Source organism: Eufriesea mexicana, unplaced genomic scaffold (genome assembly GCF_001483705.2).
Source record: "Eufriesea mexicana isolate 0111107269 unplaced genomic scaffold, ASM148370v2 scaffold278, whole genome shotgun sequence".
NCBI lineage: Eukaryota > Metazoa > Arthropoda > Insecta > Hymenoptera > Apidae > Eufriesea > Eufriesea mexicana.
In genome coordinates, this window is record NW_016908433.1 from 109,743 (window position 1) to 128,920 (window position 19,178).

Here is a 19,178-nt window from a genome sequence, read left to right on the forward strand (position 1 = left end):
ACTGTAACATTCACGAAGGACCAAAATCGACAAGGGACCTCCTTCTGTGCTAATTCTGGTTACTGTCAATTTTCTCCACTCGCTGTCAACGACATAAAATTAACAGGAGCATTAAAAGAATTCGAATTTCCACTGCAACATTTAGGAAGGACCAAAATCGGCAAGGAACCCCCTTCTGTGCTACTCCTAGTCACTATCAATTCTCTCCACTCCCTGTCAACGATATAAAATTATCAGGAGCATTAAAAGAATTCGAATTTCCACTGTAACATTCACGAAGGACCAAAATCGACAAGGGACCTCCTTCTGTGCTAATTCTGGTTACTGTCAATTCTCTCCACTCCCTGTCAACGATATAAAATTAACAGTAGCAGTAAAAGAATTCGAACTTCCACTGCAACATTCGCAAAGAACCATCCACTGTAAAATTCCAGCCACAATAATGGCCACTACTGAGGAACAATTTCAACAACCACTGCTACCTGAGCATATCTGATGGAAACTAAGACCCTTGCACCACAACTTCTACCTTATTTACAACAGCCACGATCTCGGCTTAACCAACGCACAAAATCCTTGCCATTCCAGTGCACTTCGAAACCCCGTCAACTTCCATCGATAAGCTGACTGAAGGGTCATCGACCAACAGGCCTACCTAACCGTGGAGCCTTCGGATACGTATCTAGCGACCCCGCGACCATGCTATCCTTCACGAGCCAACCATCTGATCCCGTTAAAATCCGAAACGAGGACGAGAGCATCTCAGCTGCCTGAAAACATGGCGGCTCGATGGCGGGAAACTGTGGCAGCGACCAGCATTGTGTCATTCCGACACAATCGTGCACGCGTAGCAAGCGTGCCATGGTCGCGGAGAAACCGTTGGCACGTTCGCAGGAGGGACACGTGCGATGAACGCAAAGAGGTTCGTCTAGCATCTAGTCGGCTTGTCCAGGGCCCCGTGGACGTGGACTGGTGGATGGGAGAAACATCCAGGACGAGACAGGTGTACCGAATCGGTGCAGGTCTGCCGGAATCTCGGCGAGATTGCAAGGCTGATGGAAAAGTGAAGGCGGCTCGTTACGAAACGTGTGCAATACTTTCATCACGAAGGGTGGGGAGGGGAGGGGAAGGGGCAGTAATGTCGACGATTGGTATTATGTAAATTCCCGTATGACTCGTTTTTCGGACCACTTCATTGTCTCCCTCTCGGTGCTAAGGCTGATTAACCGTACTTCAATTTTCGATTAAAAATTCATTTGCAATTTTTCTTACACCCATTCTCTCGTGTCTAATAGCTTCCATTTTTATTTAATCGTTTAATATCGTATTTAATTCCACTCTAATTTTCCGCGATCTAAATAAAACATTCTGTTTTGACGTTACTTGCTTTGGCTTCGTTTTGTAATCCTCCTAATTTGCATTCTCTAATGTCTAATCGATTCCTTTTTTATTAAATTTTTTAATGTCGCATTTAATTACGCTCTTTTTCTTCTTCGCGATTTAAATAAGAAGTGATATGTTTGACGTTAGTACTTCCACTTTGTTTTGTAATTTTCCTAATTTGCATTCTTTGATGTCTAATCGATTCCTTTTTTATTTAATATTTTAACGTTGCATTTAATTCCACTCTTTTCCTTCCGCCATTTAAATTATCTCCTTCGCGTTCAACGTAATTCTTCTAACCTAGATTTCTTTGGTATCGTATCAATTTCTTTCCTATTAAATTTTTTAACGTTTCTTTTAATTCCAATTTTATGTTTTTCGCGATGTAAATTTTTAATTTTTAATTTTTCAACGAAATTTCTTTAATACGGATTTTTTAAATACCCAATCGAATTTTTTTAATACTACTCGCACGATTAACGTCTTTCCGAGGTTCTTTTTCTGCGATGTTTTCATCAACAGGTGGATCGACTAGTGGCGATAGTGACAGAGTTAATCTTCGGGACTTTTTTCATCTCTCAACGGCGATTAGCCTGCAGCTCTCGCGGCTTTTTTGTCGATAAAGTCGAACGCTGCAACTGTTTTAATTTCATTACACGTCATAATAACGAATTACAATTACAAATCGTGCATTTCAATTTCTGATGAACGCGGAAAATACGTTGCGCGGACGCCATTTGCATATATCGCGGTCGGCATATTTTTTCTTATCTCTTTTTCCGCGCGCGGATCACAATTAACTTACCATTTACTACTCGATCTTCCTCGAGATTGTCGTTATTCCTGCCCGAGAGGAAACGGGCTACGTGCAACGATTTTATATTTGCCGGCTCAATTCGCGTACACCCGACGACAGCTTAACGTTCGTTCTAACGAGAAAACAAATTTCCACGCGTGGAAAATTCTCCTCCACCTCGCGATCTATATTCCGATCCATCTACTCCAACGATACACTCGGAATGGCAAGAACAAAATTTGCAAAAGAATTTGCGAAAGAAATCGTCAGAGGAAGAACGATGTCGAGAGGGGAAGCCCCGAAATAATCTAACCTTTCGTCGAGCGAGCCACGTCTTGACCAATGTCGTGTTTGCTTCGGTACTCGAGACCCGTGTGGGATTTAAATGTCAAATTACCGTGAATGTCAATGTGAAAATTCGGCGTGTCCGTGTTTACCTCGGCCAGCTGAATTTCTCGCAGGACTCGCGCATACTCTCCGCGAATTTTCACATTCCTTTCACAGCCGCGAAGAATCGATCGTGTAAAACCAGCGATAGAATTTCTAATTACATAACACGCACACACATAGACGCGTGAGCGACACACGCGTGGAAGAAACAATGAAATTTATAAATAACCGCACGATAATCACAGCAGCGCTGTTACACGCTGTACTCACGGTCAGTCAGCGCCATCGTCGCATCCAACAAGTGTTACGACTGCCGAACCTCGAACGCCTCCTACTCCTCCCGACTAGATCCACGGGAACGCACGATACCGGCGACGAAAGCTTTTGTATTAAGGTTGCACGATGGAACGATGGAACCGGCGGAAGTTTGTCTCATGAACCAGCCGCGTATCGACGAAGGCACATCGGAAGGCGGGACGGAAAATTCTGCCGGCAGCCGAGTGAGTTATCGGCGAGGTGGGGGCGCGACGATCGAACCGAGGCGAGAATGCCAGTGCCGCGACGACGACGCGCGTTCGATCGAAAAACGGACGAAAATGCGGCGGGCCCGAGGCCCGGGGCCCGCTCTTATACGCTGGCTGGGTTCGGTCCCAGGGTCGGCAAGGCTCGGGTCGCGATGTGTTTTCGCGGCGGTGCACGTGACGCAGCGGTGTGAATTCTTTCGGTCGCGATTCGTCCGTCGTGGTGTTCGCGGGCGGGACTAGAAGACGGTGTTTTCGTTGAGAAGAGAGGTTAGGTTAGGCGGCGTGGCGCGGCTCGAGCGGCCGTGAAACGGAGCGGCGCATGGAAAGCGTGGAGGGAAAATGGTTTCACGCCGAGTGGAATTGGGTTGACCGACCCGTTGGAGGGGAAATGGGATTACGAATCCCTGATCGAGTGGGAGTCTCGAAGTGCAGTCGTTTCGTGAGATTCGCGTGACGGATAGAGGGCGCGCGGGTCGGGCAGCAACTGGACCGCGCTGTGGGAAGAATTTAGTCAGGAAATGGGGGAGATCGAATACAGTCGGGCGCAAAAATTTTGCAAATGTTGCGCGTATTTGAAATAATTATCCGAAATATATATATATAAATAAATATATATATGGAAATATATATAGTCTATATAGATATTCTGAATAGTTAGAATATTCTGGATTAAGGCTTTCCACGCTTTTCCATTCGCGATTATTTTTCGGATAAATAAATTTTCTAAACTTTTTCAATATTCTAAATAAACTTTCTAAATCTTCTGAACATTCTAAATATTTTAAATGATATAAATGAATATTCAAAACATTCAGAATATTCTAAATAAATTTTCTAAATTTTTTTTAACAGATTAAATGAATATTCTATACAAAATTTCTAAATATTCGGAATATTCTAGATAAAACCGCTTCAGCCTATTCCAATCGCGATCCTCAGAAAATTTGTCTCGCTCTCTGGTTCATGTATATGTAAATGCGCGCGTTCCAGGACGATTAGCTGCGATATACAGGGTGTCGGTGTTAAAACAGACCACCTAAATATTCCCAATATTTCCTTCACCAAATCAAACCTGCAAAAGGACGAACCTCAAAAGACGAAAATACGATAAGAGAAAGGACTATTACAGCACGGAGCACACAGTAACCTACAAACAAAGTCAATCTACACGACACTCTGTGTAACATTAATTAACAAACAAACCGACACATTATGATTCATAATTCCAATCGCATGCTAATGGTCGACAGCTCGTAAAACTCGTTGTCATAACAGTCCAACGACTTAGTATCCCTAAGTACATATTCTGACATCCACGAATTTCACGACCGGTCAAGTAAGAAGCTGAACAGGTTGCAAACATTCGTCACGGTTATCAAACCGATCCAACACGTCCGTGCAACGGCTCATCAAATTATTCCGGATCCGTTTCGAATTACTCATCAACCATCGCGAATATCAGCACGAGCAATGGCGTACGACCGCAAACTTTTCGACGCCAAATGGCCACGTGACTGCCACGTTACCGGCATCTTTGACCCAATCGAAAGCATCCCGAACTTTTGATTCACGCGAACCGAGTACCGATCTAAGATCGTCGCGATGGACGCCGAAACCGTGGCGCCACGGTCGCCGTGACTTGCAGTTACCGTCCCGAAGTTGGGACAAAGCGATTTCAAAGGCCAGTGCATCGGTAATCAGAAAACCGACGAACCCGATGCGACCACGAAACCAGTTCTCGAGAGATTTGCTGGCAAACCGCGCGATACTGGGGTTCAAGGCTGACACAGGTGCCGCGGGAATGTCACGAACGATTCGCGGATAACGAAAAAGTACGAGGAAATGGACACTTCGATGAGCGTGACTTAGCAGCCACGGGGAAAAAAGTGAGCAAGATTTTATTTTTTAAAACTCGCCTCGCGTGTCTAGATCATCGCGTCGTTTAGATCTCAGGAGACAGTGAAATGGCTGACATTAAGCAATTCGAAGATTCCGGTTCTTTTTTAGACCTCTTGCCGGATGGAATCCGGTTTCCGTAACGTGTTCAGGTGATCTGCTAGTCATCCGCAATTTTAAAGTTATCTAATCTCTCTTAGATATATCTCAGACCTTGGACATGACAGTCTCCGAATCTTATCGTATATTATTCAATTCCTCGTAAAGAAATTAATCTCGTACTTTGAACTCGGATCTTTCACGACACGTTGCAGAAGCGTTGCTAGTCTCTCACCACGGTGCGACGAATAGATGCAAGAATTCTTTTCCACAGTCTGGGTCTTTGACAGCGTTTAGCCCTAGGACTCTGACTTCGTGATAAAATAAACAAATGTAACACAAAACGATCGAAAAGTCCCACTTAGTCCACTCTCTCTCTCTCTATCTTTCACCATCCGGTTACTCCTCATTTCCATTTCAAATAAAACATATCCAAGTCTAATAGACGTGGTTACGAGCGTGTTCCAGCCGCGAAGGTCCCGTTGCAAACCTGCACAAAGCTCACTTCCCGGATTCCCAGTTAGACCCGCTCGTCACAAAACTTTCGTCCTGTCCTGTTTCCACAGGGAACTCGCGGGCAAAATTCCTCTCTCACTGCTCGAAGAGATCCGTCGTCTCTCTTGTCCTCTCGCGCGTATATTTCAGCGGGAACCGGACTGGTCGCGCATAGCTCACACTCACCGTTTCGCAGTGTCCGCAGCGCAGCCTAGAACTGGATGATCGACCGGCGATCTAGCGAGCGACGAGCAGCGGCGTCAGGCGAAAACGATACGTGGCTAGTGGATGATGCATAAACGGGGTCCTCTCTGCTATATAAACGCGCCGGGTACTCGATGACTTGAGCTCTGACCTTCCCTCCTCGTCGCCGATCGGCGTCCCCGCCCCGCCGCGACGCCGGACATCGACGACAACGTGGCCGAGACACGCGCGTGCTGCCCGATGGCCGAAGTGGAACGATCGATCGATCGAACGAAACGGGACGGATGATTTCTGTCGGTCACGGGATTAATGGGGCGGCGCGCGGCCTGTTTGTCAGCTACCCCCGGCGAGTCCTCGCGGAGGCAAGGGATGTTTGTTTATCGGATGCGGCTGGGATCGGGTTATGGGTGCTTATAAATAAATTGACGCTGAACTTGGAGACGATCGCGGTGCCTCGTCGCTCTGGCGTTGGGGTGGGTCAGGGTGCGTGATCGATCCGGGCTTCGATGGTGGAGGAATCGCGATGGAGGGGATGCGCCAAGTCGTAGAAGATCGTGGGGGGTCGAGATTGGGGTAGCACCATCGCTGGCAAAAATTTTTCAGACGAATGTTTGCATCAGGGCTGTACCAGCTTCCAACTTCTTGGGGGCACGTCGTTTTGGGGCGTTCGGGCTAGGCAGACGAGATGTACCTAACGATGGCTGGCGAGCAAAGAAAATCGCGAATTGCACGGTGAACGTATTTAAGCTCTTCGGGGTACCGATGGGGATCCATGTACGTTTAGTTTTTTTTTTTTATTATGATTATTGTTAGGGAAAAGACAATTAGAATGATCGCGAGAAAACGAACGTCTCTGTTATTAGTACATTATTATTCTATTTTATAATGGCTGTTTTGAGAGTATCGTAATGTTAATTTGGAAAAAAATTTGTTCCCGAGGAGACTTAATTTAAATTTTATTCATTTACGATTTCTTTTTGTCGTAATGACAACGTGGGATTAGTTTATTTGAAATTTTATATGCACGCACAGTGGGTTTGATTGTAATACTCGTTGAAATGATCTGGAATTAACTTTTTACGCGCACAGTGATATAATATTAGCATAAAACTAGGTGCTTAATCGATTTGATACGAAGTAAAAATACAAGAAGTAATTTGAACTTTAGTTTCGCCGTAAACTTTTATATAATTATTTAATTTTCTGGTAATTGGGCTAAATTATTGGTAGTTAAGGATAAGTTATTATAATTCCGACATAATTCCACGTATTCCTTTATTTAACAATAATTTAGAAAATTGTAATGTACAGTGACACTTTAAAAGAGACATGTCACACTTTATACTTTTTACATTTTCCACAAAAAGAATAAAAACATAGATAAGTGGAATATAATTATTAATTTGTATATCTATAATAAAATGTAACTTTGTATTTATAAAATAGCTGCTTTTCCAAAATCTTTCAGTGACGTATCTCTCCCAAAATGACCCTGCACATTAAATTTTCTAAAATATTGTTGACACTTGTACAAAAATAATATCGGCAGTATTTAGGGGATCCTGTGGACCAGTAATAATTATAACGCGTATTTTTAAATACCAGAGGGGTCATAGGATCCTAGCCTAACAGCAGAGGCATTCGAAAAAATTTTTCTGTAATATAATAGAATACGAGTACCATTTACGAGTCCATTTAAACAATTTATAATCGAATATTCCAACGAACGATCGTTTAATAATTCAAGCAATAGCGTACCGAATCGTGAAATATTTCGCAATTTGATTCGACGCAGAAGCAACGCGAAGTTCAACGTTTTTCGCGAAGAAAAATGACGAGATAGGCTAGAACGGAAGATCCTTGGAGAAGAGTAATACGTGACCCTCGTGATTCGATGTCTCCCAACCGCGAGGCATATTCGAAAACCATAAATCTCGGGGCAAAAGTCGTCGAAAGATCCAAGGACAGCCGTGGTACACGATGTTACCAAATTAACCCGAGGACACCCTGTGCGTCAGGTGCAAATTACTCTCGTGCGTTTCCTTGACGTAGGCACGGGTAAAGTCCGATTTCTACTGCTCGCGTATGGCAAATGCAAATCTGTATCGGCGGAATTAACACGGGAGATCGTTCGACTTAACGGCGAGGTTTTCTTCTGGGAAAAATCGTCATCGCGAATCAAGTTTTCAGAAGGATGACGATGACATATCAAAATTACAAAGAAAGCCACAAGGAATGCTTTTTCCGAAGAATTTCCTAGCCGTATCTAACTTGCGTGCACAGCGTGATTAACTCTTGTTGCATCGAAATCTTATTGCGTTTTAAATTGAACAAAATTGGTATATTCTTACCAATAAAGGAATCACGTAATGCAAAAACATAAAACCAAGGAAAAAACATAGTCGCGATAAATCTTCCACTTGTAACAATTGATGAACCTGTACTGACATGCTGAATGCTGTCAACACGAGCGAATAGGTTTATAACATTTGTCGAAGGCATTACCAACTGCTTTACGTAAGTAAGACGAAATATAAACCTATGCGCGTGCAGCTATTGCAATATTTCAAGGTGGGACTGAAAATGACCCACCTGCATTCCGTTGCATCGACAAGCTGAGACACTTGATCTCAGCGTGCCCCAAAGAGTAAAGGATATCGCACCGAGATCTCGGAAACGCGTGCAGGTATTGCAATATTTCAAGGTGGGACTGAAAATGACCCACCTGCATTCCGTTGCATCGAAAAGCTGAGACACTTGATCTCAGCGTGCCCCAAAGAGTAAAGGATATCGCACCGAGATCTCGGAAACGACCGAGATCAAGAGCAAAACAAGAATGGAAATTAGAGAATAGGGATTAGGTAGAATAGTGATGAAATTTGTATAATAATCCCGGAATCTAAGACACGCGAGGCGAAAATAGCTCAAAGCTGACCTAACCTCGGTCAAACTCCTGCAGTTTGAAATAGAAATTAGTACTCGTTGGACAGATAACTCGCAGTCGATGTTCCAACCTAAGTGTTAATGTCCAATTATCGAACTGGGAAGTCAGGTGATATTAGAATCGGGAGCTTAAGGTCGGTGGAACGCCATATTGCGCGAGGATTGACAGAAGCTTGGTCATCCGCCGCCATTGTTGCATCCGCGGTGGCGCAGGAGGTTCAAAGAGGCACGTACTAGCTGGGACATTAGTATTCAGTGGCCGTGTCGCAGTGAAAAGGAAGGAACATCGCGTTTCCACCAGTCGTTTAGTACTTTTCCAGTTTTCGAGCAAGCAGATCCACGCGGTATATCACGGAAGGCCTCGCGAAGCCTTATCCGAACCTGTTGATGCGAGACGAATACGAAAATAGGATCTTCAATATCGATAACAAACGGTGAAAAACTGGTGACGACGATTACGCGGAAATAATAACCTGGTAATTAGCTCGTCTTTGCTTAATCACGGATCGCGAGGAGGGTTCTCAAACCGCTGTCAACTATCCTCGTAATACTTCCCTCTCTACGAGCAAGTTTTCTAGGACTGGGGATCACTGGGACACGTTGTCGAAATAAAAACGCGTGACTTTTTACACGACATTTTTTCTCTCCGCTTAATTGGCCTGTGGACGATATCGGCTGTGATTAATTGTCCATCTGTTGATTGTTCGCGTCGTTCCCGAGGGATTGTGTAATACCTGGACATTCTGACATGAGACAAAAAGGATTCAGACTGCGTGTCCTTCCTTTCCAGTTGTAATTCCAGTCTGCGTTATTCCAAGTCCGGCGACACGTGCTCGTAAAGAGACTGGCTGTAAAATTCTAGCCGTGTCACGAGTGGTCTGCGGTTGACAGCTTAGCGAGAATTTCGTCCCTCGGTGCGATCGTGAATAATGGCTGGCCCGTTTTTCCCGAATTTTCCACGACCTCTCCTTCGAGAAGGACGGTCGGTTACGTAAACCGGCCGAGGATAAAGATGATATACGTGACAGGAAACACAGAAGACATGTCTCCGATTGTCAAACAGCCATTAAGTATCTATCTCTCGTCCGTTTGCTTTTCTCTGGGTAAACATCGGATTTACATTTTCGTCCAAGCTTATCTAGAAAGTGCGGATTTTCTTAATAACAACCGATCACGCGATTTCTCCTGTTTGTCCGCCATCTTTCTTCTTCCAGTGCGGCGTAAAGCGCAGCGATCCGCGGTTGGCATCGATTAGGCGCGTTCGGCTGTGCAATACTGGTATCTCGGATATCTTTCTACGATCTGCGATACCGATCGCAGGCGGTTCACTGCCGATTTCTCTGCTCCCGGAGTCGCTTGTGTTTAACGAAATAAAAATATAATTGACACCCTGGATAATTGGCGCGACGCGAGAAATATCGGCGCGGTGCAGTCTACGGAAGAGTAATTGCATATCGATATAATTGGGCTAATGATAGACGCGATCCGAGCCGTGGCCAATTATCGAGGGCGTTATCGAATCAACTCGAGAAACGATTAGCCGATCGCCGTCAGAAAGGGAAACTCTTACTTCCTACACGTTCAGGCTTCATTCCAGCTGCCATGGACGTATCGTGGTTTCCGGTCTCCGATAAACTTCGCGATTTCCCTTTCTAAGCCGACGATTTCGCAGTCGCTTTGCCATGTCCACTTGCACAGTGAAATCCATACTGTGCGTCTTGTGATCCTTTTATTTGGCGAACGCGCGCGAACTCTTAGCCTTTCCCGCGGTTCATGATCGATGTATTAAGTGGATAAATGCTAGCACGTTTCACGGAGATCGGCTTTGCTTTTCGTATTTCTTTCGATTTTGTCCTCTTGCTGTCTTCTGAGCACTCGAGTATTTTTCGAGCTTCGAATTCTTCGGTAAATTAGATTGGCGATTTTCTATGAATTTTTGAACCTTCGAACCGAGTTTCTACGAATTTTTGAACTTTTTCACTGAGTTTTTACTAATTTTTGAACCTTTGAACCTAATATCTACGAATTTTTTAACCTTTGAATTTAGCATCTACGAATTTTTGAACCTTCGAACCGAGTTTCTACGAACATTTGAACGTTTAAACCGAGTTTCTACGAATTTTTGAACTTTTTCACTGAGTTTCTACTAATTTTTGAACCTTTGAACCTAATATCTACGAATTTTTTAACCTTTGAATTTAGTATCTACGAATTTTTGAACTTTTTCACTGAGTTTCTACTAATTTTTGAACCTTTGAACCTAATATCTACGAATTTTTTAACCTTTGAATTTAGTATCTACGAATTTTTGAACCTTCGAACCGAGTTTCTACGAACATTTGAACCTTTAAACCGAGTTTCTACGAATTTTTGAACCTTTAAACCGAGTTTCTACGAATTTTTGAACCTTTGAACCGAGTTTCTACGAATTATTGAACCTTCGAACCGAGTTTTTACGAATTTTTTAACCTTTGAACCTAGTTTCTACGAATTTTTGAACCTTTGAACCGAGTTTCTACGAATTTATGAAACTTCGAACCGAGTTTCTACGAACATTTGAACCTTTAAACCGAGTTTCTACGAATTTTTGAACCTTTGAACCTAGTATCTACGAATTCTTGAACCTTTGAATCTAGTATCTACGAATTTTTAAACCTCGGAACCGAGTTTCTACGAATTTTCGAACTTTAAACCTAATATCTACGAATTTTTTAACCTTCGAACCTAGTTTCTACGAATATTTGAACCCTTGAACCTAGTATTTACGAATTTTTGAATTTTCGAACCGAGTTTCTACGAATTTTTCTCATCTTCAAACCGAGTTTTTACGAATTTTTGGATCTTCAAACGGAGTTTCTACGAATTTTTGAACCTTTAAATTGAGTTTCCAAACTTATCCGGATCCCTAAGAGTCTTCTCAAATAATTTTGGTAACCTTCTTCTAAGTTAGTTACTTAATTTAATAAGTTAATTAATTTAATTAATTACTTAATTTAATAGTTACTTAATTTTCCTGTCTTGCTTCCTAAAAATTCTTTCAAGCCTGTCTTCTATTGTCCAGATATTCCTCGAACGATTTTAGTCATTTTTCAAGAGCTTCTTCTCACGAGGACCGTTTTTAGAAATTTTCTTTCGAATTCGCACGGTGATAAAACGGGACTTGCGAATTTCTTATCGGACCAGCGTTACAACTACCAACCCATGACGTGTGTTTAAATAATAATTCAAACGACACGATGATGATGAATATTATCTACATCGACCTTTCTATTTTGATAATCCTCCATGTTAATTTTCCCAAAAGCAGCCACGTGTTTCTACCAATTTCACCGACGAAACGTCCGGAGCCAGTCGTCTCGACTGGCCTACTAGCTCCAGCTCGGAATTAAGACATGTCTGAGATCAATATAGATAGAGGTTACGAGAGATTCGAAATCAAAGATTATATCCATCCAACGGTTTCATAACTCGTTGACGTTACGTTGGTACTAGGAATTAATGTGCTCAACAAGAATGTATGCTAATGGAATGGCGAGCTGCACACGTTGGGTGTACAAAATGAAAGTTGTTTCACAACCTCGTTCTGCGATTTTCACGTTGAAATTAAATCAGGAAATATATATTTCTCGGACACTCTGCTGACACGTTCCCTTTATCGTGTTCACCCAGTTCCTCTGTCGGAAGATCGAGCAGTCCCATTTCGTTAACTGCGCCCGTCCAAGCCGACATTTTTCTTCCTGGGTTTCGAATTTCCTGGAATCCCTCTTTCGTGAGAGACTTCGTTAACCCGGTCGGGTCCAGAGTCTCTGCTCCAACGAGCAGCTTATCCAGCCATTAGGCGTCGAGCAACCCTCGAAACTGAATCAGCAGCTCGAGATTAGTTGGCTCCCTGGAGCCGTTAAACAAGAAAAAATGGCTGCACAGGGATGGCCAAGTCTGCTAATCCTGCAATCCCAGACGTCCCTTCGAGAATTCGATCCCGTCAACGAGAACATCTTCGATCCCTGCGTCGAGGATGCAATCAGAGTTGGACCAGCTTTTCCTGTCATTTGACAGCGAATTGGACACGGTTCGACGTGGACAGGTGTAATCGAATTGAACGAAATGATTTTTCGTCTTCTCTAATTGAATCAGTCGCTCGTGAGATCGAGGCAAGACTGAAATTTCCCAACGTTGCGATATTTTGCCACAAAATGGAATTATGATTTGCAGAAGCCAAGAAACTGGTATTACTCCGCTTCCTGTGCATTTCGAAACGGTGCCCACTACGCTCGAGCAATGAGAAGCACTTTCCGTGATAATGCAGAAGAAATTACTGGATTAGTAGCAATTTCACTGTTCAGCGAGTTTCTCGACCCGATCCTTGTTGCTTCACCATCGCGTTCCTGCACTCTTACCGGACACGCAACTGTAATCACCGTGTCTATCGGAGCTAGCATTTTCACCTGGATTCGAAGCGCGTGTCATTTCTATTAACCCTTTGACTACGGCAGACTTTGAAACGCACAGATCGTACAACACGGGTAGGAATTCATTTACAATGACCGTCGAGAACGGCAAAATTTTGGGCAGAGATGCGCCCTCCGTGTCAAAAAAACAAACTGTGTTGAGCGTTTATATGCACCCTCCGTGTCACAAAAGCACAATTTCTGAGCGCGTATATGCGACCACAGTAGCCAAGGGCGTCAATGTTACAAATTCTGCAGGATAACTCTCCCAAGCGAAGGAATATACCGAAAATTAATAATATTTATGAATATTATAAAATACGGAAAATTTTTTGAGGAAAAACGTGTCAACAGCAGCGTAGACTCGAGGACTATGATCATCTATAGTATAGAGCAACATACTGAAAATTTCTTAGCATGTAAATGAAAAATAAAAAAGGAAATAAATAGAGACTCTCGCTTTTCGGGGTATTTTTGAAAGTATTTCAAAGACAGTAATTTTTTCTCAATATTTCTATGCACTGTCACTCATGCTACTAATCTTCCTCTGTAAAATGAAATTTGATTGACACTCGTGGGATTTTTCTACCCAGAGATACACCGCTCCAAAGTTGCAAATCGTTGACAGCGTCTTGCCGTTTACGTAACTAGACTTGCTTGTAAACATGCTCGACGTCTGCGGGTATCGGGAAAGTTCAAAGGACGGTTGACGAGACAAGAGAGGCTGAACAGGTAAAACGTTAATCGTGGACGAATCGCAGGAGGACGAAGCAGGAAGCGAATGAACGGTGTCAAATGACCGAGGCGCAAGCCAGGCCCTCCAGGAAGCGGTGTCAGCACGACGAGCATTCGTGCGTCGTTGGGTTGTGCCACAATCGGCGTGCAACTTTCTCGCTCGCAGATTTACAAACACGGAAGAGGCATGAAACCGGCTGAGTAGGTTCTCCAGTGGTCGCAGTGCACGCAGGATCGCGCTAGCGCACGGATCGCATCACGTCCTTGACGAAACAGCCTCACAAGGTGAGTACCTCCTGCATCCTTACAAATAGTGCTTCAAATATTTTAAACGCGTACTTCGTCGTGGAATCTTTCGATTTAACGTACATTTGATCACTTTGATTAATTTGCAAAATGCAGATCAATTTTTCTGAACTTCTATCGTCCTTTGCAGAAGCTTCTGATTCTTCGGGGGGTTGAAAGAGTATTATTTTTGAGGAGTTTGGTGTCAATGAAAGGACTTTTTGGGAGGAATTACTATAATTTCTTGTATTTAGTCTTTGTAATCTCTGAGATTTTTAAGGAACACTGGTGTGGATCAGGATTGCTCTGATCGCTGTCAATAATTGGCAAAATGCAAATAAATTTTTGTAAATTTCTATCGTCCTTTGCAGAAGCTTCTAATTCTTCGGGGGGTTGAAAGAGTATTATTTTTGAGGAGTTTGGTGTCAATGAAAGGACTTTTTGGGAGGAATTACTATAATTTCTTGTATTTAGTCTTTGTAATCTCTGAGATTTTTAAGGAACACTGGTGTGGATCAGGATTGCTCTGACCGCTGTCAATAATTGGCAAAAGGTAGATCAATTTTTGTAAATTTTGATCGCTCGTTGCAGTGAAAGCTTCGAGTCTTTGGGGTTGAAAGAGTATTATTTTTGAGGAATCTGGTGTCAATGAAAGAATTTTTGGGAGGAATTTCTGTCGTTCTTAGTAGTGGAGTCTTTAAATTCCAAAATGGTCTCCTGATTTTTGATATCTCGATTTTTCTTGGTTCCAATTGGATTTTGGCATCGTTTAAGGTACCCATTATAGTATTTGTCTTTCACATAACTCCAAAACCGCTTGATCTCTGTAAATTTTGACTAAGGACGCTCTGACATTCGAATATTTCCTAATTTCTGTCAATTTCTGTCATCCTTTGCAGTTTAGTCTTCGAAATTCTTATTTTTGATGAGTCTTGTGTCAATGAAAAGAACTTTCCCTGTTAAATTCTGTCACTCCTCGCAATAAAGTCTTCGACATTTTTAAATTGGTAGATCTCGAGTTCCAAAATGACGTCCCTATTTTTAACATCCCTATTCCCCCTGGTCCCAATTAAATTTTCGCATTCCTCTGTGAATTTTATCCATCGACTCTAACGTTTCGCTATTTCGCTTCGTGCCAAGGTCAGTTTAGAAATCAGACAGGACAGAGACGGTCTCGAAGAAGTCTTGCATCGATTAATCCTCGAGGAAATTCCCTGTCTCTCGGTAAACCTGTAATTACACTCGATATATAGCTTCGCCATTCCATTTCACTTTTCCTCCGACAGCTAGCTAATAATTTACAATCCCGTATCTGCAGAACAAGCTGATACGAATTATACTTTCATTCAGTAGCTCTATCGAACAATCGATCATCCTCCTCTCGCGCCACCATTTTGTTCGCAATCGTTGGGGGCGCTGCTGCATAATCCCGGCGTCGCGAAAGAACGGCGTGAAAAATGGCAGAAGTGGGACGTGGATGATAACCGGGACATCGTGAGCTGTTCGATGACTCTCGGAATCGTCTGCAGTTAGGCTGTGAACAAAGTGAAATGCCATAGTTGGCAAACGAAACGGCAAGTTGCAGCAACATCCGCGCGAACAGAGAAAGTGACGAGGACATGCGGCTTATGCAGCTCAGCGAAATTGCATCAACGAACGTAATGACGAATTATTGCGAGTTATTTCATCGCAAAGGCGAATCGTGCGTGCCATTAAAACGCTATTACGGGAATCGGGGCCGTAAAAATTGGCGGTCGTTCGAGCCTAGCCAGCAAAGAAATAGGCCTATAACTCACAGCGAGCTAAGAGATACTCCGAAGTAAATCGTTAAGGCGGGTTTCTAATAATGTTCAGGGAACAAGATATATTTCCAGGCTTGTCATATTAAATTCGTTTTAAATTCTCTATGACCGCTTTACGTGTTTGTATTCGAGATCGGTTCATTATTTCATACCTGTCAGCCGGAATTTTTATTTCCCACTTTGGCGCATGCCTAGAGCACTCGTTAAGTCGAGATGAATGACTAGGGGATTTTGGGATCTATGGTAGATCTATTTGAAATAATTCCGATACTTTTCATTTTGGCAATTTCCCGTGGAAAATCACTAGTTAAGTCAGGGTAAATAGGGAATTTTAAGAGATATAGCAGCCCTAGTTACTTTTGAGATTTCGAATGATGCGATATTTTATTTCGAATAAAAATATTTTTATCGAGTTTAAATTTTGATCAAGGATTTTAAAATAGAATCGATCTTTATGATCGGATTTCGGGATCTATGTCAGATCTATACGAAATATTTTCGATACTTTTCATTTTGACAATTTCCCATGGAAAATCACTAGTTAAATCGAGGTAAATAGGGAATTTTAAGATCTGTAGCAGATCTAGTTACTTTTAAGATTTCGAATGATACGATATTTTGTTTCGAATAAAAATATTTTTATCGAGTTTAAATTTTGATCGAGCATTTTGAGATAAAATCGATCTCTATGATCGGAGAATTTGTTCCATCTGGAGATAACGTTATTTGCACTTCATGCATGGAAATGACATTTTTGAATTTTTCATTTGAAATTCCGCATTTGATGTCATCGCTGTGATCATTTAATTTTGTTTCCCCTTTCTTTTATTTTTGCTGAATATTTTTACAGTTTTAGTATTAGGTGTTTGTTGTTTTTCTTTTAATTTATGGGTGATTATTATTACGTGATCGTTTCTCGTTTTTACGTGTCTTTTACCAGCGTTCGAGACTGCAAAACAGACTGTAAATTACTTAACTAGGTAATCTGTCTTTTGGTACATACATAATACCAATTCGAATATTTCCTCTTATGCGATTTTTCTTAATATTCTTCTTTATCTTTCTCATCCATTGGTTAATTTGACTGATTGTGGTAGTTTTATGGTTACTGACATAATAACATATAATAAATAATTTAATAATATAAAAATATACAAACAAAGGGTGGATAGTGAAAGACTGAAGAGTTTGAAAAAATCGTAGATTATTCATCTTCGATGATTTTTATTTTCTTTCATTGCGAGCAGGAAAATGGCGGTCATCAGAGTCAATACTGGAAAAGTCTATTAAAAATATTCGCAAATAAAATAATATATTTTTCGAAAACTTATTTTTCTCGTATATCATTCAGTACTTCAATGGTCACCCTGTATATAAAAATATATAAAATTAATTTTCATTAAGTAATTATATAAAAATACAATTAAAGGTATGACACATAATAAGTAATATTCGTTGGAAGTGTTAATATCTCAACAATTAATTCGCCATTTTGTTAATTTCTTCCAATTTATACAGTCGTTGGACGACGTTATGGAAAATAAATGACGGAAATAAATCATCGGGAACCTTTATTCTCAGTAAAAGGTGCCTAGGTGTGATTTATGGAACGCATGTGAAACGTGGAAATATCAGTGATGGAACGCCGGCTCGAGAGTCTTACTTTTACTTTCTCCTTGTCCGCGTGCACGTGAATCGTAAATACACCCACGACGTGGTCGTTAGTGAAAGCACCGAGCCGTGGATGCAACAGGATGACCATGACACGTTTCGCAACTCGACGATGCATCTTTGGACAACGCGGATCACTGCAACCGATGCGTTTCACGCGTCTAATTTCTGCGTCGGACCCTCGGGTCGTTGTCTCGGAGTCATAGGGAAAATTCCCTAGATCGCGTCGCATCCCGTTACACTCCTCTCCTCGAATTTCGCTTGTTCCATTACATCGTCACGTCACTCTTCACTTGGAAAATATAAAAATCGGTTAACAATAGTTTCAGGCATCGATCCTTTATTATCCTTTGATGTATTGCATTCGTGGGTCGCAATCCTGATGTTGCCTCATAGGGAAAATTCCCTAGATCGCATCAAAAAATCTCGTTACATTCCTCTTCCACGAATTTAGGTTGTTCTATTACATTGTAATGCTATTCTTCACTTGGAAAATATAGAAATCGGTTAACTATCGTACCATGCATTGATTCTTTGATGTACTGCATCCACAGGTCGTGTCATGGGGAAAATTCCCTAGATCGCGTCAAAAAATCTCGTTACATTCCTCTTCCACGAATTTAGCTTGTGCCATTACATTATAATTCTTCACTTGGAAAATATAGAAATCGGTTAACAATCGTTCCAAGAATTGATTCTTTATTATATCTTGATGTACTGCATCCGTGGGTCGTAGACTCGGCGCTGCGTTATAGGGAAAATTCCCTAGATGGAATCAAAAAATTTCGTTACACTCCTCTCTTCGAATTTCGTTTGTTCCATTACATTGTAATGTCATTCTTTACTTGGAAAATGTAAAAATCGTTGAACAATAGTTCCAGGCATCGATTCCTTGTTATCCCTTGATGTATTGCATCCGTGGATCGTGGTCGCGTCATACAGAAAATTCCCTAGATCGCGTCGCATCTCGTTACATGCCTCTTCATCGAATTTGGCGGAAAAATCGCCTAACAATCTTATCAGTCATCGATTCCTTATTATCCCCTGATGTACAGTGTCTATGGGTCGTAGTCTCGGCGTCACGTCCTAGGGAAAATTCCCTAGATAGCGTCACATCTCGTTACATTCCTCTCCATCGAATTTATCTTGTGTCATTACATCTTAACGTCATTCTTCACTTGGAAAATGTGAAAATCAACGATAGTTAACGGAAAAATCGTCTAACAATCTTATCTGTCATCGATTCCTTATTATCCCCTGATGTACAGTGTCTATGGGTCGTAGTCTCGGCGTCACGTCCTAGGGAAAATTCCCTAGATAGCGTCACATCTCGTTACATTCCTCTCCATCGAATTTATCTTGTGTCATTACATCTTAACGTCATTCTTCACTTGGAAAATGTGAAAATCAACGATAGTTAACGGAAAAATCGTCTAACAATCTTATCTGTCATCGATTCCTTATTATCCCCTGATGTACAGTGTCTATGGGTCGTAGTCTCGGCGTC

General features: G+C 42.0%; 2 protein-coding genes across 3 annotated transcripts in view; one reads left to right on the forward strand and one right to left on the reverse strand.

The window, feature by feature from the left end:
* The window catches only part of LOC108555704 (alpha-tocopherol transfer protein-like), a 23,386-nt gene extending 17,406 nt beyond the window's left edge, over nt 1-5,980 (reverse strand). Inside the window, exon 1 of one of the 2 annotated variants that reach the window (XM_017911489.1) lies at nt 5,770-5,980. Coding sequence is in view for 1 of the 2 variants with exons in the window: in XM_017911488.1 (XP_017766977.1) it covers nt 2,840-2,855 (16 nt within the window). In the remaining variant the exon portion in view is untranslated. Of the gene's footprint in view, nt 1-2,839; nt 3,323-5,769 lie in introns of those variants that run through there. The other variant, XM_017911488.1, reaches the window with a different exon arrangement.
* Nucleotides 4,961-19,178, forward strand: part of LOC108555706 (alpha-tocopherol transfer protein) — a 23,264-nt gene continuing 9,046 nt past the window's right edge. The window contains exons 1-2 of the mRNA XM_017911491.1: nt 4,961-4,979; nt 13,940-14,198. The gene's annotated coding sequence lies outside the window, so the exon portion shown is untranslated. The remainder of the gene's footprint in view (nt 4,980-13,939; nt 14,199-19,178) is intronic.